This window comes from Myripristis murdjan, chromosome 21, assembly GCF_902150065.1.
Source record: "Myripristis murdjan chromosome 21, fMyrMur1.1, whole genome shotgun sequence".
Taxonomy (NCBI): Eukaryota; Metazoa; Chordata; class Actinopteri; order Holocentriformes; family Holocentridae; genus Myripristis; species Myripristis murdjan.
Window position 1 is genome coordinate 1,491,278 of NC_044000.1, and position 19,692 is coordinate 1,510,969.

At 40.7% G+C, this 19,692-nt stretch overlaps 1 protein-coding gene across 8 annotated transcripts in view; it reads right to left on the minus strand.

The window, feature by feature from the left end:
• Nucleotides 1-3,921: 3,921 nt before the first annotated feature.
• Nucleotides 3,922-19,692, minus strand: part of LOC115380131 (R3H domain-containing protein 1-like) — a 93,565-nt gene continuing 77,794 nt past the window's right edge. For 6 of the 8 annotated variants that reach the window (XM_030081196.1, XM_030081195.1, XM_030081197.1 and 3 more), the window contains 8 exons: nucleotides 16,936-17,093; nucleotides 16,596-16,747; nucleotides 12,679-12,782; nucleotides 8,943-9,112; nucleotides 6,717-6,861; nucleotides 5,854-5,951; nucleotides 5,533-5,620; nucleotides 3,922-5,216 (listed from right to left, as the gene is read on the minus strand). In XM_030081196.1, the coding sequence (XP_029937056.1) occupies nucleotides 4,690-5,216; nucleotides 5,533-5,620; nucleotides 5,854-5,951; nucleotides 6,717-6,861; nucleotides 8,943-9,112; nucleotides 12,679-12,782; nucleotides 16,596-16,747; nucleotides 16,936-17,093 (1,442 nt within the window). In that variant the 3' untranslated portion in view covers nucleotides 3,922-4,689. Of the gene's footprint in view, nucleotides 5,221-5,532; nucleotides 5,621-5,853; nucleotides 5,952-6,716; nucleotides 6,862-8,942; nucleotides 9,113-12,678; nucleotides 12,783-16,595; nucleotides 16,748-16,935; nucleotides 17,094-19,692 lie in introns of all 8 variants that reach the window. The other 2 variants (XM_030081201.1, XM_030081202.1) reach the window with 2 other exon arrangements.

A 19,692-nucleotide genomic window follows, 5' to 3' on the forward strand; every position in this document is an offset into this window, starting at 1 on the left:
TTTGATCAAACATTGCCAGATGCATACCATATCAGCCAGAGAGAGAGAGAAAGAATGCCTTTCACTGGATTTTTTGGTTTAGATCATCAGAGGTGAAATAAGATCATGTGATTGTCCCCTTGGAAATAACATCTAGAGCTACAACGAACCAGACAAAAAACATCAGGAGTGTAGCACGAACAGGACATTACGAGTCCAGCATCAGAGATATAGAGAAGTTGCCAACATATCAAGAGCGCGTTGTATGCACCACTGCCACTAGGCCATGTCAAGTTATGCAGGCATATACTGAGCAATACTGCTATATCAAGCTGCTGCAGCAAGAACGGAGACAAACTAAAATGAACAAAAACACATGACATGCTTTCAGTATAATGCAAACAACTCAAATGTCACAGAGTCGCGTCAGAAATCCAGGCTGGCACAGCAGGGACACACCCCCACAGGGCACAGGGCGCTCAGCTCGGACGGCCAGTCTATTCATTTGGCATATGCCACAAATTTGACAAGCACATTCTCAAATATGAAACATCTGATCCCAAACACAAATCCTACCTGTGATGCGTTCAGCTCCAACTAACCAGGTCGTTACACACAAGCACAGTGAGTTTGTCTTTATTGTAATCAATATTTTAATAAACCAATCATTTGTGTCTTACCAAGCAGCTGTGAGCCAGCCTCACACCGGGCAGAATTTCTGCACTGGGCTGCGATAAATCCAGCCAGGTAGCCAAGCCACAATGCACAGCAGATTTTTTTTTTTTTTTTTTTTTTTAAATCTTTTTCTTACCTTATGTTCCCGCTGAGTCGGTTCAACATGACAAGGTTTTTCCTATCGTGTGCCCTGCAAAATTTCATCTTTTCATTTGGTCTTTTCAGTTTTCAGTGAGGCCTCCTGACAGCTCCTGCCATCACGTTACACTTCACAGGCCAGCAAGTCTATATCAACTTTTAATCTCTTCTTAAATCTATCAGTCACTACAACGCCCCACACAAACTTTCATTTTTCAAAACAAAAAAACAAACAAACAAAAAAAAACTATGCATATAAGCTTTAAATAATTTATGTAGTAGTTAATAGTTACAAGGATGAAAACCCCAGTTGCTAATGCATGTTACTATCAATTTAATTCCAATACAGTACTGGAACTGGTGGAAGGTTCCATTATGCAACGTATAATAATACTGGAAACCTGCATGTGGTGGCATCTGGACTCTGAATCCCCCCTCACCCCCCCTCCATAGTCCAGCACCAAGACAGCTTTTCTTAAAGCTGCACTGATGCTGAGTGGGAGGGCTGCTGAAGGGCTGTGGCTGCATCGCTGTGTAATTTCTCTTGTGCTGTCCGACGCCTGCCTCCAACATATTGTGTCAGTGCTCTGGGGCGCACATTCCCTTCATAAGGCGAGGAGATGGAGGCCCGGCATCCTCTCTCATCGTCTGTTCTTTACTTACCAGCAATCCTCTGTGGGCACTCGGCGCTTCCATTAATTCAACAGCAACATTTAATATTAAAATTTCTACTTTGCTTAAAATAACCTGACAATGCACAAGCAGGCTTAATATGCTCTCCTTGTAACAATGGGGCCTTCGGGGGGAAAGTGGGAGAAGAAAATAACAACGCTGCAAATGATAACCACAACAAAACAACAACCCAAGGGTAATTTATTGCTTAGCGGAAAATTTCTTCAATTACGAAAGCTCAATTTCACCGGGCTGAAGCGCAGCGGTGTGCTCCTCCAGATGTTGATTTAATAACGCGTTAATAATCTCCCTGTCAGGAAGGAGATCCTTAATTCTGCGGCTGGACATAGGACAGCTTCCTGTGGATAAGGGTTGGGGGTGGAGGGTGTTAGATAATGTCTTCCATTTTCAAGCCATTGTAGCATCCTCCCCCAGACTTCAGGAGACAGGTGGTCGGATGGCCGTAAATTGCTTGGATGTTACTGGAGGGGAAAATATTACAGTGGGAGAACTGTGAGACATCTGAAGGGGTGAAGTTGGTGAGAGGTTAATGTAGCAGACAAATGGCTCTATAAGATATGAATTAAGATGAATAGCACCAATGACCAAATTAGAAAAGACTTCCACGGGCCCCGCATCTTAAAGTGACAGCTCAGATTCTTCCCCGTACAGTGGGATGTGCTGCTCCATGTGACTGTCAGACGCCCACCAAGTTTGGTCTATTGCCTCCTTCCCCGTCGCAAGAACGGGAGCTTTACTAGGAGTGAACTATTCCAAAATAAATGAAGTGGATACAGATTGGAAAACACCATTTTGAGCAAAAACACAAAGCTGAAAAAAACACTTTAAAGGATGCAAAAATTAATTTCAGTTCCAGTGCTCTTTTCGGCCCCCTGGTCTCCAAAACAGCACAACTATTTTCTGCTGCAGCATCAGAGAAAAGCAAGACTTGATTTTCATTTTTAGTTATTCAGGTGTCCTGCATCATTCTAATCCCCACCTCTTCCTTCTCTTAACCTTTCCTCTCTTTTTCCCCTCACTTCCCTCCAGTCACTTCCTGGTAGGAGAGGCGGAGGTGATCGAGGAGGGGAAACCAGCGGTGGGAGAGACGATCAGGGCGCAGCCGGTTGAATCTGAGTTGGAAACACGATGTTAGCATTTCTGGAAAAAAGATGAAGACCACTTGGCCTAACCCGTCCTGGAACTTCATCTGGATGCCTTTATGGGTCTTTTTATCTTCCACCAGTAAAACTACATGAGGCTGATTTGTTTGAGTAACACACTGGAAGAAATCTGCAGCGCGAGTTCGACTCAGGCGGTCACTCTGTTGATCTTTTTCTTGTCTTCTTCGGGATATGATGATGTAGGCCTGTGGTGTTTGAACAGCCTCATTAGTAACATTTTGGTGCAAAACTGTTTTGTGTCATGCATGAAATGGATGGATTTTCTTGTCATAATAACAGTGCACCATGTGTATATAACATTTCAGCTCATTTCACTTAGAATAAAGTATCAGAGCTCCGCCCCCACTATGAATAGCTGACATTAGCTTCATACATGAGGTCTGCTATGGACAGCAGCTAGCTTACTGAGGACATTCTCTCATTCACGTTAACCTGAGTTGGACCTCTTGCTGTGTTTATCCTTTTTGGTGTAACACTGCATGCGTTAAATAAGGAAGAAGAGCGCCACTGTGTGGTTACACAATGGTAGTGCTATGGCAGAAAATAGTTCTGCCATTTCAGTATGCAAGGGGCTGAAAAGAGCACTGAAATTTAAATTTAAACAAATATGTATTGTTGCATTGTTCAAAACAATTTATCAGCTTTGTGTTGCTGCTCTATATCATGTTGTTTTCTGGTCTGTATCTATTTCATTCATTTTAGAGAGTGAAGCTCTCGTTCTTGTGACAGGGAGGGAGATAATGGACCAGACCTGGTGGATGTATTACGCTCACATGGAGCCGCAAATACCACAATATGGGAAGAATCCAAGCTACCACTTTAATACACACACCACTCCGTTTCTGGGACATTTTGTGGTCTTGTTAAAAATGTATTTTAATGTCAGGCTAACCTGCCAATCAATCAATCAATCAATCAATCAATAATCCTAGAGCTAGTTCTCACAAGAGACTCGTGAAGCATATTTGGTGTAAACATTTATTGGTTTTCGAACTGAAATAAAAATGACTTGCACCAGCATTGAACAGCCTTTTCAGAATCCACACTGTTTCTTTGAGAGAAATAAAAGGAAAAAAAATAGATATAATATATATTCAGTTGTATAAATGTGCAAACTTTTTTTCCAGTGACCCAGTAGGCTTAATTTCAGAAGACCTGATGACAGACATGATGCTGTTGGCCTTTCACCGGGGAGAGTGGACCAAAGTGTGGAGAGGCAGAGAGGGAGAGACAGACAGACACTGAAAGTTGAGGATTGTTAAAACACACTGTCGGTGGAGGAGTGTTTTTTTTTTTTTTTTTTTTTTTTTTTTTTAATTAGACTCAACCTTTTTAAATTAAAACCAGGGATGTCAAAACAAAAAAGCCTTTGTCATTCATATCTGTGCCTGTGACCAACACATACTGTTCACTGTGAAAAGAGAATTGATTTGATTTTTTTTTTTAAGCTATTATATAAATTATTTACAATAAGTGGGTCTTTTCCATACAAGTTAGAAACTGCACTGTCTTCATTTTGTGTTTGTTGGAGACTAAAGCAGTAGACTCTGGATAGAAGGCACAACAAGAGACCCACTGTGTAGCAAAGAGGGACTCCATGATGTTCTGACCACAATATGGGGCAAGTGGCTGGTGGGTGGGCTGTACTAAGATGCCCCTTGGGGGGGCCGAGGTTGGGGTTGGAGGAGGGGCTTAGGTGAAGTTCAGCTGAGAGAGAGTGGACACTCCACTAAAGCCCAGCAAGTAAACTGAGCTTGGGATCAAACTCAAAATTTCACAACTAAAAAACAAACAAACAAACAAACAAAAAATTTAAAAGGGGGAAAAACACATCTGCCCTTTGATATGTTCCAACTGTTTCTTGACTGACAGCAGACAGGTGGTCATTTGGAAATTCATGTTTTGTTTTGGGATGTTACTGTGGTATAAGTTATGGTTACTGTTTGTTCCTTGAATTTGCTAGAATTCACAAAGACAAAAAATATTCCCCAAGAGTCTCTACAAATCAAGTGTAAAAACCACCTTTCTACATCAAATTAACTTAGAATGCGACAGGAGGGAGGGAGGGGCTGGGGAGGGATGGCATCAGGAGCTGAGTGGAGGCGCTGGTGGTAGTGGGGAGGCAAGGGGGGGGAGGAGGAGGAGGATACGGCTGTAGCCAGACGTCCTTGGCTGTTGCATCTAATGCAACTACACTGCCCCCTGTTGGGAGCTGGCCCTCTCCAGACTTGGGGGCCGGCTGAGACCTTTGCTTGTATGCAGTCTGAAGGAGGCATGGCGGCTGGTTCGGTGGTGGTGGGGCCTGTTGGGCTGTGGGCTGTCTGGTGGGGATGAGGGACTGGAGCGCGTAGGTGGAGGTAAGGTCAGCAGGGACCAGGAAAGTAGGTTTGGCATGGCAGCGGTGGTTGTCACTGGCCCCTGGCTGACATTCCAGGTGATGGTGTTGTCCAGGGATCTGGTGGGTGCTGGCCCCGACCCTTGAGAGATGACCTGGCACGGACTCTTCCACACTCAGATGGAAACTGGTCTTTTGTGGCGGCTCAGTCACCTCCAGGACCCGCCCACTCACTGCCTCCAAGAGGGACACAGAAGACATCCCTTCAGCATCAAACAACCACTCAGAAACATGAAAGCAAAGATTGTAACCGTCAGGAAATAACTAAGCACCGTGCTTCATTATGTTTTAACGGGGATGTTATAAAACATGAATGAAATAATATCACATTTTTCAAAACGGCTTTAAGATATTATATTCACATGAACTACAATATAAAACATTGGTGCTGACCATGACTATGGACATCATCTACTTGAGATTTGGAAATGTTCTATATTCCATGTTCATCTCTGGCTTACAGTTGACGGAGCTTGTCCCTAAGTTTACCTGCTTCACCTACACTGAGATCTGTAGACAAAGCTTTCCTGGTCTGTTTTCTCCCTCGGCCGCCACCATGCCTCATACCCATGGGTACCTGCGGGAGGAGGAGCCCACGTCAAATTCCATCCAACCATCATGGCTTAGCAAAGTCAAACTTGGCACCACAGATTCAGACATTAGATTCAGTTCACTGTATATTAGCAGTTTGAAGGGTTTTTTTTTTTTTTTTTTTTTTTGCTTTATTTTAATAACCAAGACTGAAAAATGTCACCTTAGAAGCAGCTAAGAATAAAACACAAGTAGCGATTCCCTTGTACTTTGACTCACCTGGTGACTGGGAACCATCGGGGGTGCGTGGAGGAGAGGGGGACGGATCTGGGGGTTATACTGCAGCGGCTGTCCGAGCAGGGGGTACCGCGAATCTCCTGGGAAAACACAGTGTTGCAATTTACATTGTTGGTGCGACCACTTTCCCTCCAACTGCTTCATCTACTTCAGTTGTTGATTTCCTACAGAACGTATGATGGCCCTCACTGAAGGGATGTGAACATGCTGCTTTCAGTGCGAGCTAAATGTATAGGCATAAGCATAACTAGCAAGCCAACTACTTTGTGAAAACTAGGGCATTTTTATGACCATGGCTGCACCCATTGGCAGCACATTCACACCAAACTCCACCACACCAAACTCCAAGAAATTAGAAAATTAAAAATTAAAAAAAGAAAGTTATGTTGAGTATGAAAACTCTTGTTCATTGCATTTTAATTAGTACTTCATAATTGCCTACTGCATGTGTTGTATTCATTGATGCACTTAAGAATATTCATGTTCTGTGATCAAAAACATTGATCTGAAGCTCAATTCTGAGGCTGTTCTGTAAATAGTTTTCTAATAAACAATAAATATAGCAACTTCTGATCAACCTGTATCAATTTCAGGCTTAAAATAACGTACCAGTTTAGGCCACACCCACTTCTAGTTTAGACCCCGCCCACTCCAAGTACAGATACAAATGCAGATAATGTAGATGGTTGAACAGATACAGATACAGATAGTGGTGTACTCACTCATCCCTACTGGTTACCCAGGGGAAAACAAAATACACCACCGAGCAAAAATACCTCGGAAATGCAAGAAAGCTTTCTTTAATTTCACAGACTGGAAAGTGTGTGGGCTGTTGTGCTGCATACCTTGCCCTGGCACAAAGGATCGGGAGAACTGTGGCATGATTGGAGCAGATGCCAGGCCTGGACGGATGTTCTTCACATTGGTCAGGTGAGTAGGTGTGGGAGACTGGGCTGGGGAGGTGGATGTGCTGCCAAGCTGAGGACTGCTCTGTAGCCACACACAAACAACAAGGACACACAGTGTCACTGATGCAAAGCACTACTCTTCATTTACATCTATGTTCTGCTAGGGTTTATGTGGAAAACATAGCTTTAGAATCGAGATTCACATAGATTTTTTTTTTTTTTTAAATAAGATTTTTCTCTGTTCTGGAAGTAGCTGAACTGCAAGGCAAATTCAACATAAATACAGACAGCTAATTTAGTGTAATCTTCAGGTAGATCAGTATAGACATAAACACAAGAAATTAGGATACATTCAAGTACAACACACATTTGACATTTTTTTATTTTAACTAGTGAATGCTCCAAGGATCACCTGCTCCTGATGTTGGCATCTGTGGGACAGGCAGTAGGAGACACGAACGAAACACAAAATTCCGCCTGACGTTCCAATACAATTTTCCATAAAACAATATGAAAACTGGAATAAAATGCAGCCTGGATCAGTGGAAAATAATCTTTGAATAGGCTAACTGTTAAATGAGCATTTCTGCATTCAACAAAACTGAAAAGTGAAATAAAGGTCAGCCTGTCTGTTCATTACGGAGAGTCGAGGAAAAGTGAGTAGTGATACTGGCGTCTCCCAAGATCTGTGCACTGGGAGCCAGACTGACAGGCCCTGAAACTGTGCTGGAGCTTGACCTGCCATACAGTTCACAGTTAAACTGCTGGCAGCCACATGAGCAGAGGGATAAATAACTAGAGACAGAGAACTGAGAGGGTAACTGAATAACACAGTTGTAGGTGTATTTTCAATGCATGTCAGATTAAGCTTTGGCTGTGCTGCATAAGTCACACTCCAGTTTTGCCAACAATACACTTTGTTGCTGAGTCGTGGTGAGATTGTCACTGGATTACCATCACAGTGCTGCAGCAGCACAAAAATGATTATGAAGTTTGGGCTTGATGAAGAGTCAATAATGGTTAAAGGACTGCTTGTTTTCACGGTTACAGTTCCAGAGTTGGTGTTGTAGCCAGTAGCTACTATAGCTCTGCCTACACCGCTATGTAAGAAGTGGCAAGCTGGCATGTCCAAATGGAACGCACCTTTAGTTAACCATGATGCTGTGACTGAGTTTCAGCAAGAGCTCATAGAGGTGCTTTTCATCTGCCAAGTTTGCCCAGTGACAAACCAAATCACTACAAGGCAGCAAAACCCTTCACATCAGCCCCATCAAGCAATATCATTAAAGAGGCTGTGGACTGTGGGCTGTCCACAGCGGTACATGGATTTATTTAGTATTTGAAACAATGAATTACCTTTGCCATTAAGAAAAAAAAATCTTATCTACTCTATACATTAAACTATAGAAAATGCAGAATTATTGCTCAATTATTAACACATGCAAAATGCAATTTAAATGTATATTTTGGATAATATAAATGCAGATAGTATCCTGGTCCAGTGTGTGTTATGTTTTTCTTTTCTTTTTACTCCAAGAAATTAATTTTCATGAGAAAAATGAAAAGAAAAATTTGCTTGGCATGTTTTCTGGGGCCATGACTGAATTTGAATTCAACAACAAAAAATGATCAGACATCAATTTCTGAATAACTGGCTTTTACACTGCACGCAAAGTGGGAAATTGCTTTTAATTAGGAGCGCACAGATAACACTTTTTCAACTAAGTACCAGGTAACAATATATATTTATACACAACATATACTGTGTGTATCACTGGAACTTATATACAAGTTCAAGACAAAATATTTTCTAAATGTATATATATTTACATTTTTTTTAAATTCCACTCATGACCTTGACAGCTTCAGTAGCATCAGTACGCATCCACGCATATGTACGCATATGTTATATAGAAAGGACCTATGTCCTAGATTGATTTTTATACACTTACACACTACTTATGCTTCTGTACATCTCTCTTTATTACTCCAAGAGACTTGTTTGGATTAGATTAAAAATGTTTGAGATAAAATAAATTCATTGTTTTAGACTGAGTGACTGAGAGCTACTTGTCATGTTGTATACATTTCTGGTTTGTTAAGACTTTGCTCTTGCTTGTGGGGAATTTCTGGTAATAAGTCAGACTAAGTCAGATTTGGCACCTGTGAGGTGTCTATGGTGGAAAGCTCTGTGGACTTGGGCCCTCTCTGGTGGTCCAGGCTGTAGTACTTGTTGTGTTTCCACTGTGGGGGGGAGTGTGGCCGTGGCTGCTGGCTGGGGGGCAAAGTCAGCTGCATCATCACCATACCGCTACCTGGTGGAGGGGGAACACCTGCATACACATACATAGCATACACAAGGTCAGTTTGTTTTACCTCTAACTGAACTAAAAAAAAAAAAAAAAAAAAAAAGCACTACAATATATACATCCAGCAAGCATTAAAGCATTCAGTAGTATGGAAGTAACATGTATAAAAACACTTTTACATACCCATCAAGAAATGTTAAAGGGTTAGTTCACACATTTTGACAAGTGTTGTAATATTTCACTTCTGCCCAAGCTGTTATGTAGACAGTAACTGTTAGCCTCCTGTCACTGGGGTGGACTTCCCCCAAGCTAACATTCTTCAGACTAACTGCCATCACTCATATCTATTCAAATTGTTTGGTAAAGTTTGAGTAACTCACTTCAGTGCGTTGAAGTGAGTTGCTGTATGAATGATCCTGGAGAAACGCCCTTTTGTCTTGTTTTTACTCTGGTACAAGCAAAATGACAATAAAGATTGATTTGATTTGATTTGATGTGTAGCAGACTCTTACAGCCCAGAATAAAGTTTTTTTAAAAATTGACCGTTTACACCCTTTGCGAGCTGATATTCAGTTACAATGGTGGCTTGCAGGAGCCTGAAAGGTACATCAAGTGTGTGTGGAAAGGGGGAGTGGAGGAAAAGAAGAGGCTAGTCACAGCATTACTTGCCAACCTGCTGGGAGCGGGGGGTTTCAAATGGGTGAATATCTCTTTAGATTAATTTTGCTCTCTATTGTCGAAATGTGTCATCATCACTGCTTCTGCATCATAAAATGTGATGTCGATGCAGTTATTACATCAAGTCACTGGCTATGCAACATATTATTATATTCCTGTGTTTAAATTAAGTTTGTTGATGCACATATTGCTCTTATCATTTTGGGACTTGCACAAGGTATTTCAAACACAGCTACTACATTAATGCTTCATAACGGCATCAGAAAACATTGTGCTGCCAAGTATCCAATTAAATTTGTTGGCCCAAAAATGAAGGTGGGGAGTTTTATGAATCTGTGCTTGGCCTTAGCACAGGAGAGCTCTGAATTGCACTTGGCACAACTGTAATTATATTTTTGCTTTTTGCAACAATGTCTTAAATCTCCTATCCTGGCTCTGTTGACAGTTCTGAGATCTAAAACCTTCTTTTCAATTTGACTTATTGATGTGCAAGAGTAAACATAAGGCATACAAATAAAAAAGCCAAAGAGGTTCTGTTTCTTTTTCATTTAAAATACAAAATAGCTAAAATAATTAAAACTAATACACAAGCAAATGCAAAGTAAGTTACTTCAGTCATTTGGAAGCATGGGGAATCAAAAATACCATCATTAGCTTTGCTTTTTAAATTTATCATAACTTAGCATCAAAGGAAGGGCTGATACTATAAGGTAAAGTGACAGCAAATAGTAATAAAGTAGGAAATAGGCCATAGCTATCAAACACCATTTCGTAACCAACATTCAAAATTAAACATGGCAATATTTTCCACCTGGTAACCATGCACACATTCTGGCCACCTGCTTCAGATGAGCAATTTAATTTTGGCATTTGAGAGGTTTTCCTTCACACTGTAATTAGTTATTCAAGGAGAAAAGAAGAGATGAGGGAGGAGATGGTCAGAATGATCACAGGGCTTGCCACCAGAGGAAATTCACAGTAAGTGAGGCAACATAAAAAGCAAATTAGAATTAAAGAACCAACGCAGGTTCTTTTTCTCCAAGATGGCCATAATAAGGCACAAAGAAGCAGAAGAATCACTGTTTAATTACCACCCCAAATCTTTTCAATAATTAGATTGTTAAGGCTGGAGAGTGTAATTTCAATTAGCACCTCAAAGCCTTTGGGCACAAGGCTGTGGGCTATATTGGCACTAGTAAAGGATCAAGCTACCAAAATTTTAAAATGCTACAATGCCCTCATTTGCAAATGTTAATAAAGTGTCATGTTGTGCACTCATCAAAACAGACTACATAAAATGTTGATTCAGATTCTTCCCTATGAGGTGGTATTTGTTGCTCTATGCAAGCATAATACATCCACCACGTCTGGGCCATTAACTGCTTGCCTGATTCAACAATAAGAGTTTCATGCGGAGTGCACTGCTCTAAAATGAATGAAATGGATACAGACCGGAAAACTACATGATTTTGAGAGGTGGCACAAAACTGAAAACTGTTTTGAAGGATGCACAACATGTTTGTTAGGATTTATATTTTAACGTTTTTAAACCAGCTCTTTTCAAAAATGGCAGTACTGTTTTCTGCTGTAGCACTGGCACCCCATAGGTTGCATATGGGACTGCAGCGCCACTGTGTGGTGACTAGTGGTGCATTTTCTGTCAAAGATGGGTAAATTATGAGTTAGAACCAGCTTAGCTTATTGACAATTAAATGTTTTCAAATAACAGAGTAGTCTGTCATGCCAATTAACCACAGAAGTCAGAAAGTTTAGACAGTTAACATAGAACTACATTCATTAGGGTCACTAGCTAAATAAATACTTCGCTATAGTAAAATAGGAGGGTAGGCAGGCACGTCTGTCTCCACAGGGTCAAAGCAAGCGCAACAATCCTGTATTCTGACAGACACAAGCCGTGTGAACAGAGGTGCTACTGGAAAAAAAGGCTGAATTGTTTGAATTGTTTGTTGCCCTGACATGACACTGTTGATAGTTACATGTCGGTGTGTGTTGCTATGCCTTCTCTGTACTGTGTTTTGGAATTAACAAACAAGGCAAATTTAAAATTTAACATTTTTGATAATCCACTAAGCAACACCAGTCACCTGCAAAAGTGCAGGGCAGTAAATGTGGCATTACTTCACATACAAAGAAAGATGATTAATTTTAACAGTTGACTGTGTCAGTTGTGGACTCTTTTTTTTAGCAACTAAGCTAAACAGTACTTTTAGCAAGTAAAACATCTGCTGACATTGTTGCAGGGCTGGTTCCAACAAGTGAGATATTTTCTCTTTGTTGCACAGATGGACTTAAAGGTATCAACACCATATCGTTACTTTACAGGGGGAACTACGGCCCACTCTGTCCTGCTGGAACAGATTACAGTAGCAAATGCCCCCTAACCCCCTTTTCTTAACAGTCACAGATTTAGGAACTCTAAACTCTTTTGGATGATGAAGACACTAAACAATAATACTAAATAAGACAATCTCCATTTTCAATTGGGTTTACCATCCTTTAAAATCTTTCAATACATAAACTATTCCATCAATGCACATTTCATTAACAATATTAGAACTATTTCTTTACTCATCCAAATAGATTGTTTTCCTATTTTTCTAAGGTATCGATTTAGCATTGATAGCACGGCACCAAGTACGTCATCAGTACCTAAGTCAAAATTCAAGTATTAATCCCCCAATATTCAGCACACTTGCTACATGAACAAACTTTGTCTACTTTAATATAATTCCAGGATGGACAGGATCACCAAGAGCTTTCAGAGTAAAAATATTTAGCTCTACTATGATCAACCTAAGACCAACCAGCTGGCTTTGCTTGACTACATTATTGACCACCATTGATTTGATTTCCTTGTTGAATCCTTGTAATAACTGACCGTGGCGCTGTACCTGAGCACTGCTGTGCAGGAATCTGCTGGGAACTACAGGGGGAGGACGGCCGCGGGAACTGCATCTGCTCTGACCCAGGAGGGGGAAGGAACCCCACCGACGAGCTGCACAAAGAGAAACAGTGAGAGAAATAGCGAAGCATGATTCTGAAGCAACAAAGGAAGCACATCCTTGGCACAGCATCACTGTGGAATCAGAATTCAGTCGGGATGGAAGGGGGTGTCGATTAATCTACGAATCAAAATTTTTTTCTTTGCCAATTTTTTTTTTTTTTTAATTGCTATGCTGACTCTGACTGGATATTTTGTCTTCATTTTAAGGCATATATTATTTTATTTGAGTGGAAACTAATGTTATGTTATGACCCAAACAAAGATCTGCTTCCAATGGCATTGTGGATATCATCACAAGAATTAGAGATGTTAAACAAAAAACATGAAGCACACACAGCTACACAGCTGAACTTTGTGTGATGAAGCCTGGAATAAAAAAGCACCATACTAGTGATTTTGAATGTTTGGCCAATTTACTATAATTTACCCACATTTTACAGTGTAACAAAGCATTTTGCAATTCATGCAGGGGTGCTACAGGTTTCACAACATATCATTAAAACCCTTTGATTTTCAAATTTGATTTTTTGGTTGAAACACCCACTTATGACATGCAAAGCAAAAATTTCCCCAGGGGGCGCCTCTTTAGCTCACCTGGTAGAGCGTGTACCACGTCTCAAGGCTACGTCTTGACTACAGCAGCCTGGGTTCAAATAGTTTGAATACAGCCCAGGCCAACTGCTGCATGTCATCTCCCCTCCCCTGCCTTTCCTGTCTCTCTCTACTGTTACTATCAAACAGCAGAGTAATGCAAAAAAAAAAAAAAAGTAATCTTTAAAACGTTTCCCCAGGGACAATTTTCTAGCAGAGACTGCACACTGCCCAATTCCAAGTCATCAAAACACAACAGAGTTTCTGCTTTTAGGAAAATTAATGCTTTACATTTTACGTGTCTCAAAATTAATTTTCATATCCTAGTGGAATGAATGGAAACCAGTGGAAAAATGCTAAAAGAGTTTTAAAATATGACTGTTTGCTTTGGGAAAAGATTAGCAGAAATGTCAAGTATATACATTTTGTAGATATTAAACTAAACATGAATCACCAGCATGTTCCTTTGAAAGCTCAAAATGAATTTGTCTGATTTTCTTATCATTGTCCTTGTGAATATAATTCAGTTTCTCACAGTATCACGTTTTAAACAACAGTAGCCAAAAATTGAATATAATAACAGAACTGCAGTAATTACAGAATCACAGTAAATATCAAATTGGCAACTAAGTATTGTGAATCAAATCATATCCAGAGGTCCCTGCCAATTCCCATCCTAGAATTCAGTCCAGTGGCCTTAAAATGGACTGAATCAACCAAGTGTAACACAGTGTACACTGAGGATCAATAACCTGTATTACATTATAATAACGATAACTTTTCTCATTAGAAAATCCTGGGGTCAGGAACAGGGCTTCAGACCTAATTTTCAACCAAATCAAAACAAATCAAGGGCAATACGCATTTATCATCCATCCTCAGTAACCAAATTACAGGCATGCCACTTCCAGTTTTTTGCTTTCAAGGCACCTCCATCCTGATTTAATAAGGATATAACCAAAGCGAAGGGTAATGCGTCAGCTCAAAGCACAGAGGCAGCTGCTGCAGACAGGCAGGCACCCTGAGGAATAGTGTGCATCTGCACAGCAGCCAAAATGAAGGATGGTGCAGAGAGAGCCGCCTACCACGTGGGACCAGGGCTGTTATATTAAGACTCACTAGATATCTGGCCTTATAAATCATCTTGATCTTGGCCTACTAAAATAGAGGCCCCTAAAGAGAGGTGTGTGTGTGTGTGTGTGTGTGTGTGTCTGTGTGTGCGTGCACAGAGAGACATTTAGTGAGTGACCGCTTCCTTCTTGTAGATAGCACCATCAAAAGCAGAATATGAGAAGATGAAGATAAGACTGACCAGACCGAAAGCTAATATAAAGAATATACAAATATATAAAGCCTGACAGGGTTTCACAGCAAACCTTTTTGGGTCACTGTCAACCATTTCCTGCTGTGGCTGGCCCTACTGACAACTAAACAAACACAAACAGACAAAAATACTTCACGAAAAGACTGTAAAACTTTTACGTTCCATAGCTTGTCATTAGCTACTTGCATGCTGGCATCACTGGGGTAAATTTAAACCACCATCAAATCATCAGAACCATTCCAGTGATTTTGCATGTTAAACACAACATCTGCAAAAAGAATACACAGTACTTCATGTTTCTGCAAATCTTTTCAAACTCTTTCCTCCCTTTTCTCCAGCCATTGGTTTCCATTCATTCGACTGTGATATGAAAATGAACTTTCAGAGACTTCAAACTTTCTTCACACCAATTTTCCATCATGGTAATAAAATCGTGGACATTCGTTTTCCTAACAGCGGCAGTACTGTTGTGTTTTGATGATTTGAAATTTGGTATTATGAAACAGCCTCTCTGCTGGAAAAGAACCCCCTGAAAAATGTTTCAAAGGCCCCATGCTGTCCACTTTTCCAGGGTTTGATTTGAACTGTTGATATCCCTGCAAGATGTATTTGTGGTTTTGAGTACCTGTGGTCTGCTAAATATAGTTTCACAGCTCCTCTCTCTTGCCTTTCTCCCGGAGCTCTGGCAGCACGGTTCGTTTAGCCAATCAAAAGAGAGAATCAGCACCTCTCCACTGATTGGCTGACTGCTTTGTGAGTGACATATGGTCGGGCCAATCACAAGCAAGTAACGTTATCAATGGTACTAATGAAAAACTTTACAACTTCCGAAAATACCGTCTTGATGAGACAGAGGAAAAAAATCACGTACAGGTTGTGGAGTTGATGTTGGTCCAGAGAGTGTGGGGACAGCAGTATCCTTTACCAATAGTTTCTTTGCGAAACCGGCATTGTATTGTGTCAGGTTGATAAAACAGTCGGCACTGAAATGAGCCAAACAGACAAGCAAATTTTGACTAAACTCCTGCAGGATCCGGGAAAAAATGACCATCAGCCACTGGTCTGTAACGTGTGTTTCTTTTGGAAGTGTGTAATGAAACATTAGTCTCCTTGCATCCATCTGTGGCGCAACAACGTTTCTTCAACATGTCGCCAACTTGTTATCTTGTTACCTGGGGAGTGGAGGCGGGCTGGCTAGTTTAAGTGGGCGGAGTCAAAAAGGAGGAAGTGCTGTCCGCTTGTCTTAAAGGGAAGAGTTTCAAAAAACGGGCTGTGTGCATCTCCCCGTTAATCACAGGTTCAATGCATGGGACAGTATTTATGTGGCCCTGAGACCTTCCCTATCACGAAAAAACAACAGCAGTAGAGAGTGACAGGAAAGGCAGGAGGGAGAGGGGGGATGACAGCAGCAAAGGACCCGGGCCATATTTGAGCCCAGGATGCTGCAGTCAACATGTAGAGTTGATACATGGTATGCGCTCTACCAAGTAACTGAGTGGCCCCCAGGGAAATGTTTGCTTTGCAAAACAAACGGTCAGTTCCGTGGTTTTTGAATGGTCACGACTTTCTTTGTTAGCTGCAGAATCAGAACATTATAAGGTGGCTGTTTCAAACAAAAATTCATATTTGAAAATCAAGGGATTTTGATTATATATTGTGCAATCTTTAGTATCCCCACATAATTTGCAAAATGGTTTGTTCCACTGTAAAATGTGGCTTAATTGTAGGAAAAGAGCCACACATTCAAAATCAATACAGCAAACTTATCACCAATTTTTGCAACCAAAATGCTGATGCCTGGTTGTTAGCTTGACAACCACTTCTAAAAGCTATCATTGGGGCCTGCCTGACTTGGACCATAAAAGGACAAATGTCATTTGCTCCTGTACCTCATAGAGTTCTGTTGGTTAGGTGTGATAACACTGTAGTAAACCTGGACACTGGAGGCTGGCATGGGCCCCTGGTTAGACTGGCTAGGGATGAGGATTGGCTGCTGATATGTCTGCTGCGGTACACCCTGCGACCCTTGGGGCATGGATACCTGGAGAGACAAGAGCCACACATGTTTTACCAAGAAATCTGAGATGTATAACCTTTTTTCACTTTCTAGCATGCATGATAAAAATAATAACACACTGACCTTTTGGATTAGATTCAATTAAGTTAGTCAGTTCAGCTGAAAAGTTTATATATAAGTTAATATAGCATGACAAGAAAAAAAATACACACCTGATAAGATGGCATGGAGGGATATTGGACCATCATGCCTTGCATCTGATTTCCCATATTGCTATGCTGGCCACTGACTAAGTTTTGACTTTGTGGCTGTTGAACTCCTATCATACTCTGAAAGCTCTGTGGTTGATTTGGCATCACAGTTTGGTAACCTGGAGCAATACATACAAAAGGAAGAAACAGGTTATTATTATTATTATTATTATTATTATTATTATCATCATCATTCATTCATCTTCTAAACCGCTTATCCTCACAAGGGTCACGGGGGGTTGCTGGAGCCTATCCCAGCGCACATAGGGCGGAATTATTATTATTATTATTATTATTATTATTATTATTATAATTATTATTTTTTTAAATATCAAAAATAAATGACGCATGGTTACACATGACTAAAGAATTTGGCATTTTAAAAGTAGCTCCATGAGACCAAAAACACCATAATTTCATTTGCTAAAGTCAACAATTCACTCAAATCAAAATAAAACACCTAGGTAAATAAACTGTCTTTCCATTCTAGCTTCACTAGAAAATATTACCTCTAGGGAGATATTGGGAGGAAGGAAACATTGCAGGGACATTCTGGGACAGGAACCTCTGAAACTAATAACAGGTACTTTTCCTCCTCTGGGCAAAATACATCAGTGTGAGCGTTACCAGCAATGGCTATTGCCATATAAATGCTCATGGGAAAAAACTGTCCAATGCAAGTGTCAGGATAGCAGAAATAGCAGAAAGCAAAGAGAGGGGAGGATCTGGGAAGGGCTGGGCAATTCAGTGTTGCCCGGCTTTTGAGCAGAGCGGCAGTAATCAATTTGGCCAAGATGAGATGAGAAGTGGGACAAAAGGGAAAAAATGACCTCCAGCTGGAAGCGGACCAGGCTGACTATTTTTTGGCAGCGTTCTCTCAACCGTCACTTACAGAGCATGAAGTGAAAAAAAAAAAAGTAAAAATAAAATTCAACATTCTGTCTGTGGCACACTGAACATAAGAAAAGCTGAAGGAGTCTCAATTGACTACCTCTGATCTACCTTGAGAAAAGCACCAACTGTCATGCTAGGATATAGGTTTGAAAAGGCTTACTGCCCAGCCTCTTAGCAGATACACTGATGCTTCTACTGGCTTAAATTCAAAAAGGACATCTTTCACCTCTTTTTGACCAAAACAGTTGGGGTTGCTAAACTGCTTGAATTCAGAACTCTCAGAACCAAGGTGCTAACTAATGAACCAGCCCACTTTTGAACCAGTTTGGAGTAGAATCTAAATACTGACTACAGCATTGCTGTGGCTGAATTTAGCCCTAATCTGCTAGTTTACTGGTCTATGACCCAGCACCCTTCATAACACTCCCACATATTACCCGGTCCAGTGCCACTTCTCACTAGAGCCTTTTTGGAATCTCTGTACTCCTTCCATTTTTTAATGTGTTGATAATTTGGTCCCAGGTTCTTATGAAACCAGCCTTCGACAACTCTTCACCAATTCTGAGATAAAATGTATTTATTCTAGTACTCTCTTATATCTTCCATCAAACTCAGGAATGTCCAAAATGAAAGCAATAGTTTTGTTTCTTCTGCAGACCACTGCATGCCCTTTGATTTCCCCATCATCTCCATCTTTCCCTATAGAATAATACATTACACTCAGGTCCACTTGGTCCACTTCAGGTCCAACTATTTTTTGTCCCAGCTGGGAACAAACTTTTCAAGTTTCTAACAAATTTATTTTTAGTCAAATGCTCAAAATGATTCAAAATTAGGTTCATGAACTGGAATGGAACCAGGTTGTTGGTTGAAAAAGCCTATTTACTAGGACAGAGAACATACACAGGAATTTAGCCAATCATTACTGGTGTCCTTCAAATCATGCCATCCAGGTAAATATATATTAGTTTGTTTGCACTTCACAACAACAACAGAGTAGAGGTATGCTTAGTGGCTCACCCTACCCATATGAATCTGACTATTGAAAGAAAAAACAAACAAACAAACAAATGAACAATAAACATTATATCCAGTATTGAAATTGCACAAATGACACATCAACCTTCTGGATAGTTAAATAAACATTCAAGTCTTAAAGAAGCAGCTTAATAATTTATTTGTCTATTGGAAGACTACATGCAGCAATATAGTGGCGAGACCACAAGTATCTCTGGGTGATTAAGCAGTACAGATAATGATCAAAAGCAACTTTAATATGGCAGTGGATCATAGAGAAAAGAGCTGAAATCAAAGTGAGCACAGAATAACATGAACAGTCTGTGACAGAAAACCAATTGGAAGGCTTGGAATTTGACAGACAGGAGACCTCATTATATGACACCTGTCCTGAAGGAGGCTCAAAAATAGGCAGGTTGGCTGAGGGATGCCATTTTGTTTGCTAGCAGATTAATAGGAGAAGAGGAGGAGTGAGGGGCAGGAAAAGAGACCGGTTCACTGTGAGAATCATAGGCCTCTCAGACAGTGCCCCGGCCCCGTCTCCAGACTCTCTTGTTCCAGCACAACCCAGCATGGGATTCAAGACAACTGAAAGCCATACTAAGACATAATGCTCCCATAATGCACTGGGAGACATTTTCCCACAGAGCCTCATAGCCTTACCCACATTCACAACCAAAGTAACAGATGCATATACAATGGCAGCAAGGTAAAAGAAAAGACCCCAAAGCATTTCACTTTTCTGATGTTGCTGGCACGGCACATCCTTTTCCTTCCATAGGCCTGTGAATAATATTGCAGTTAGCT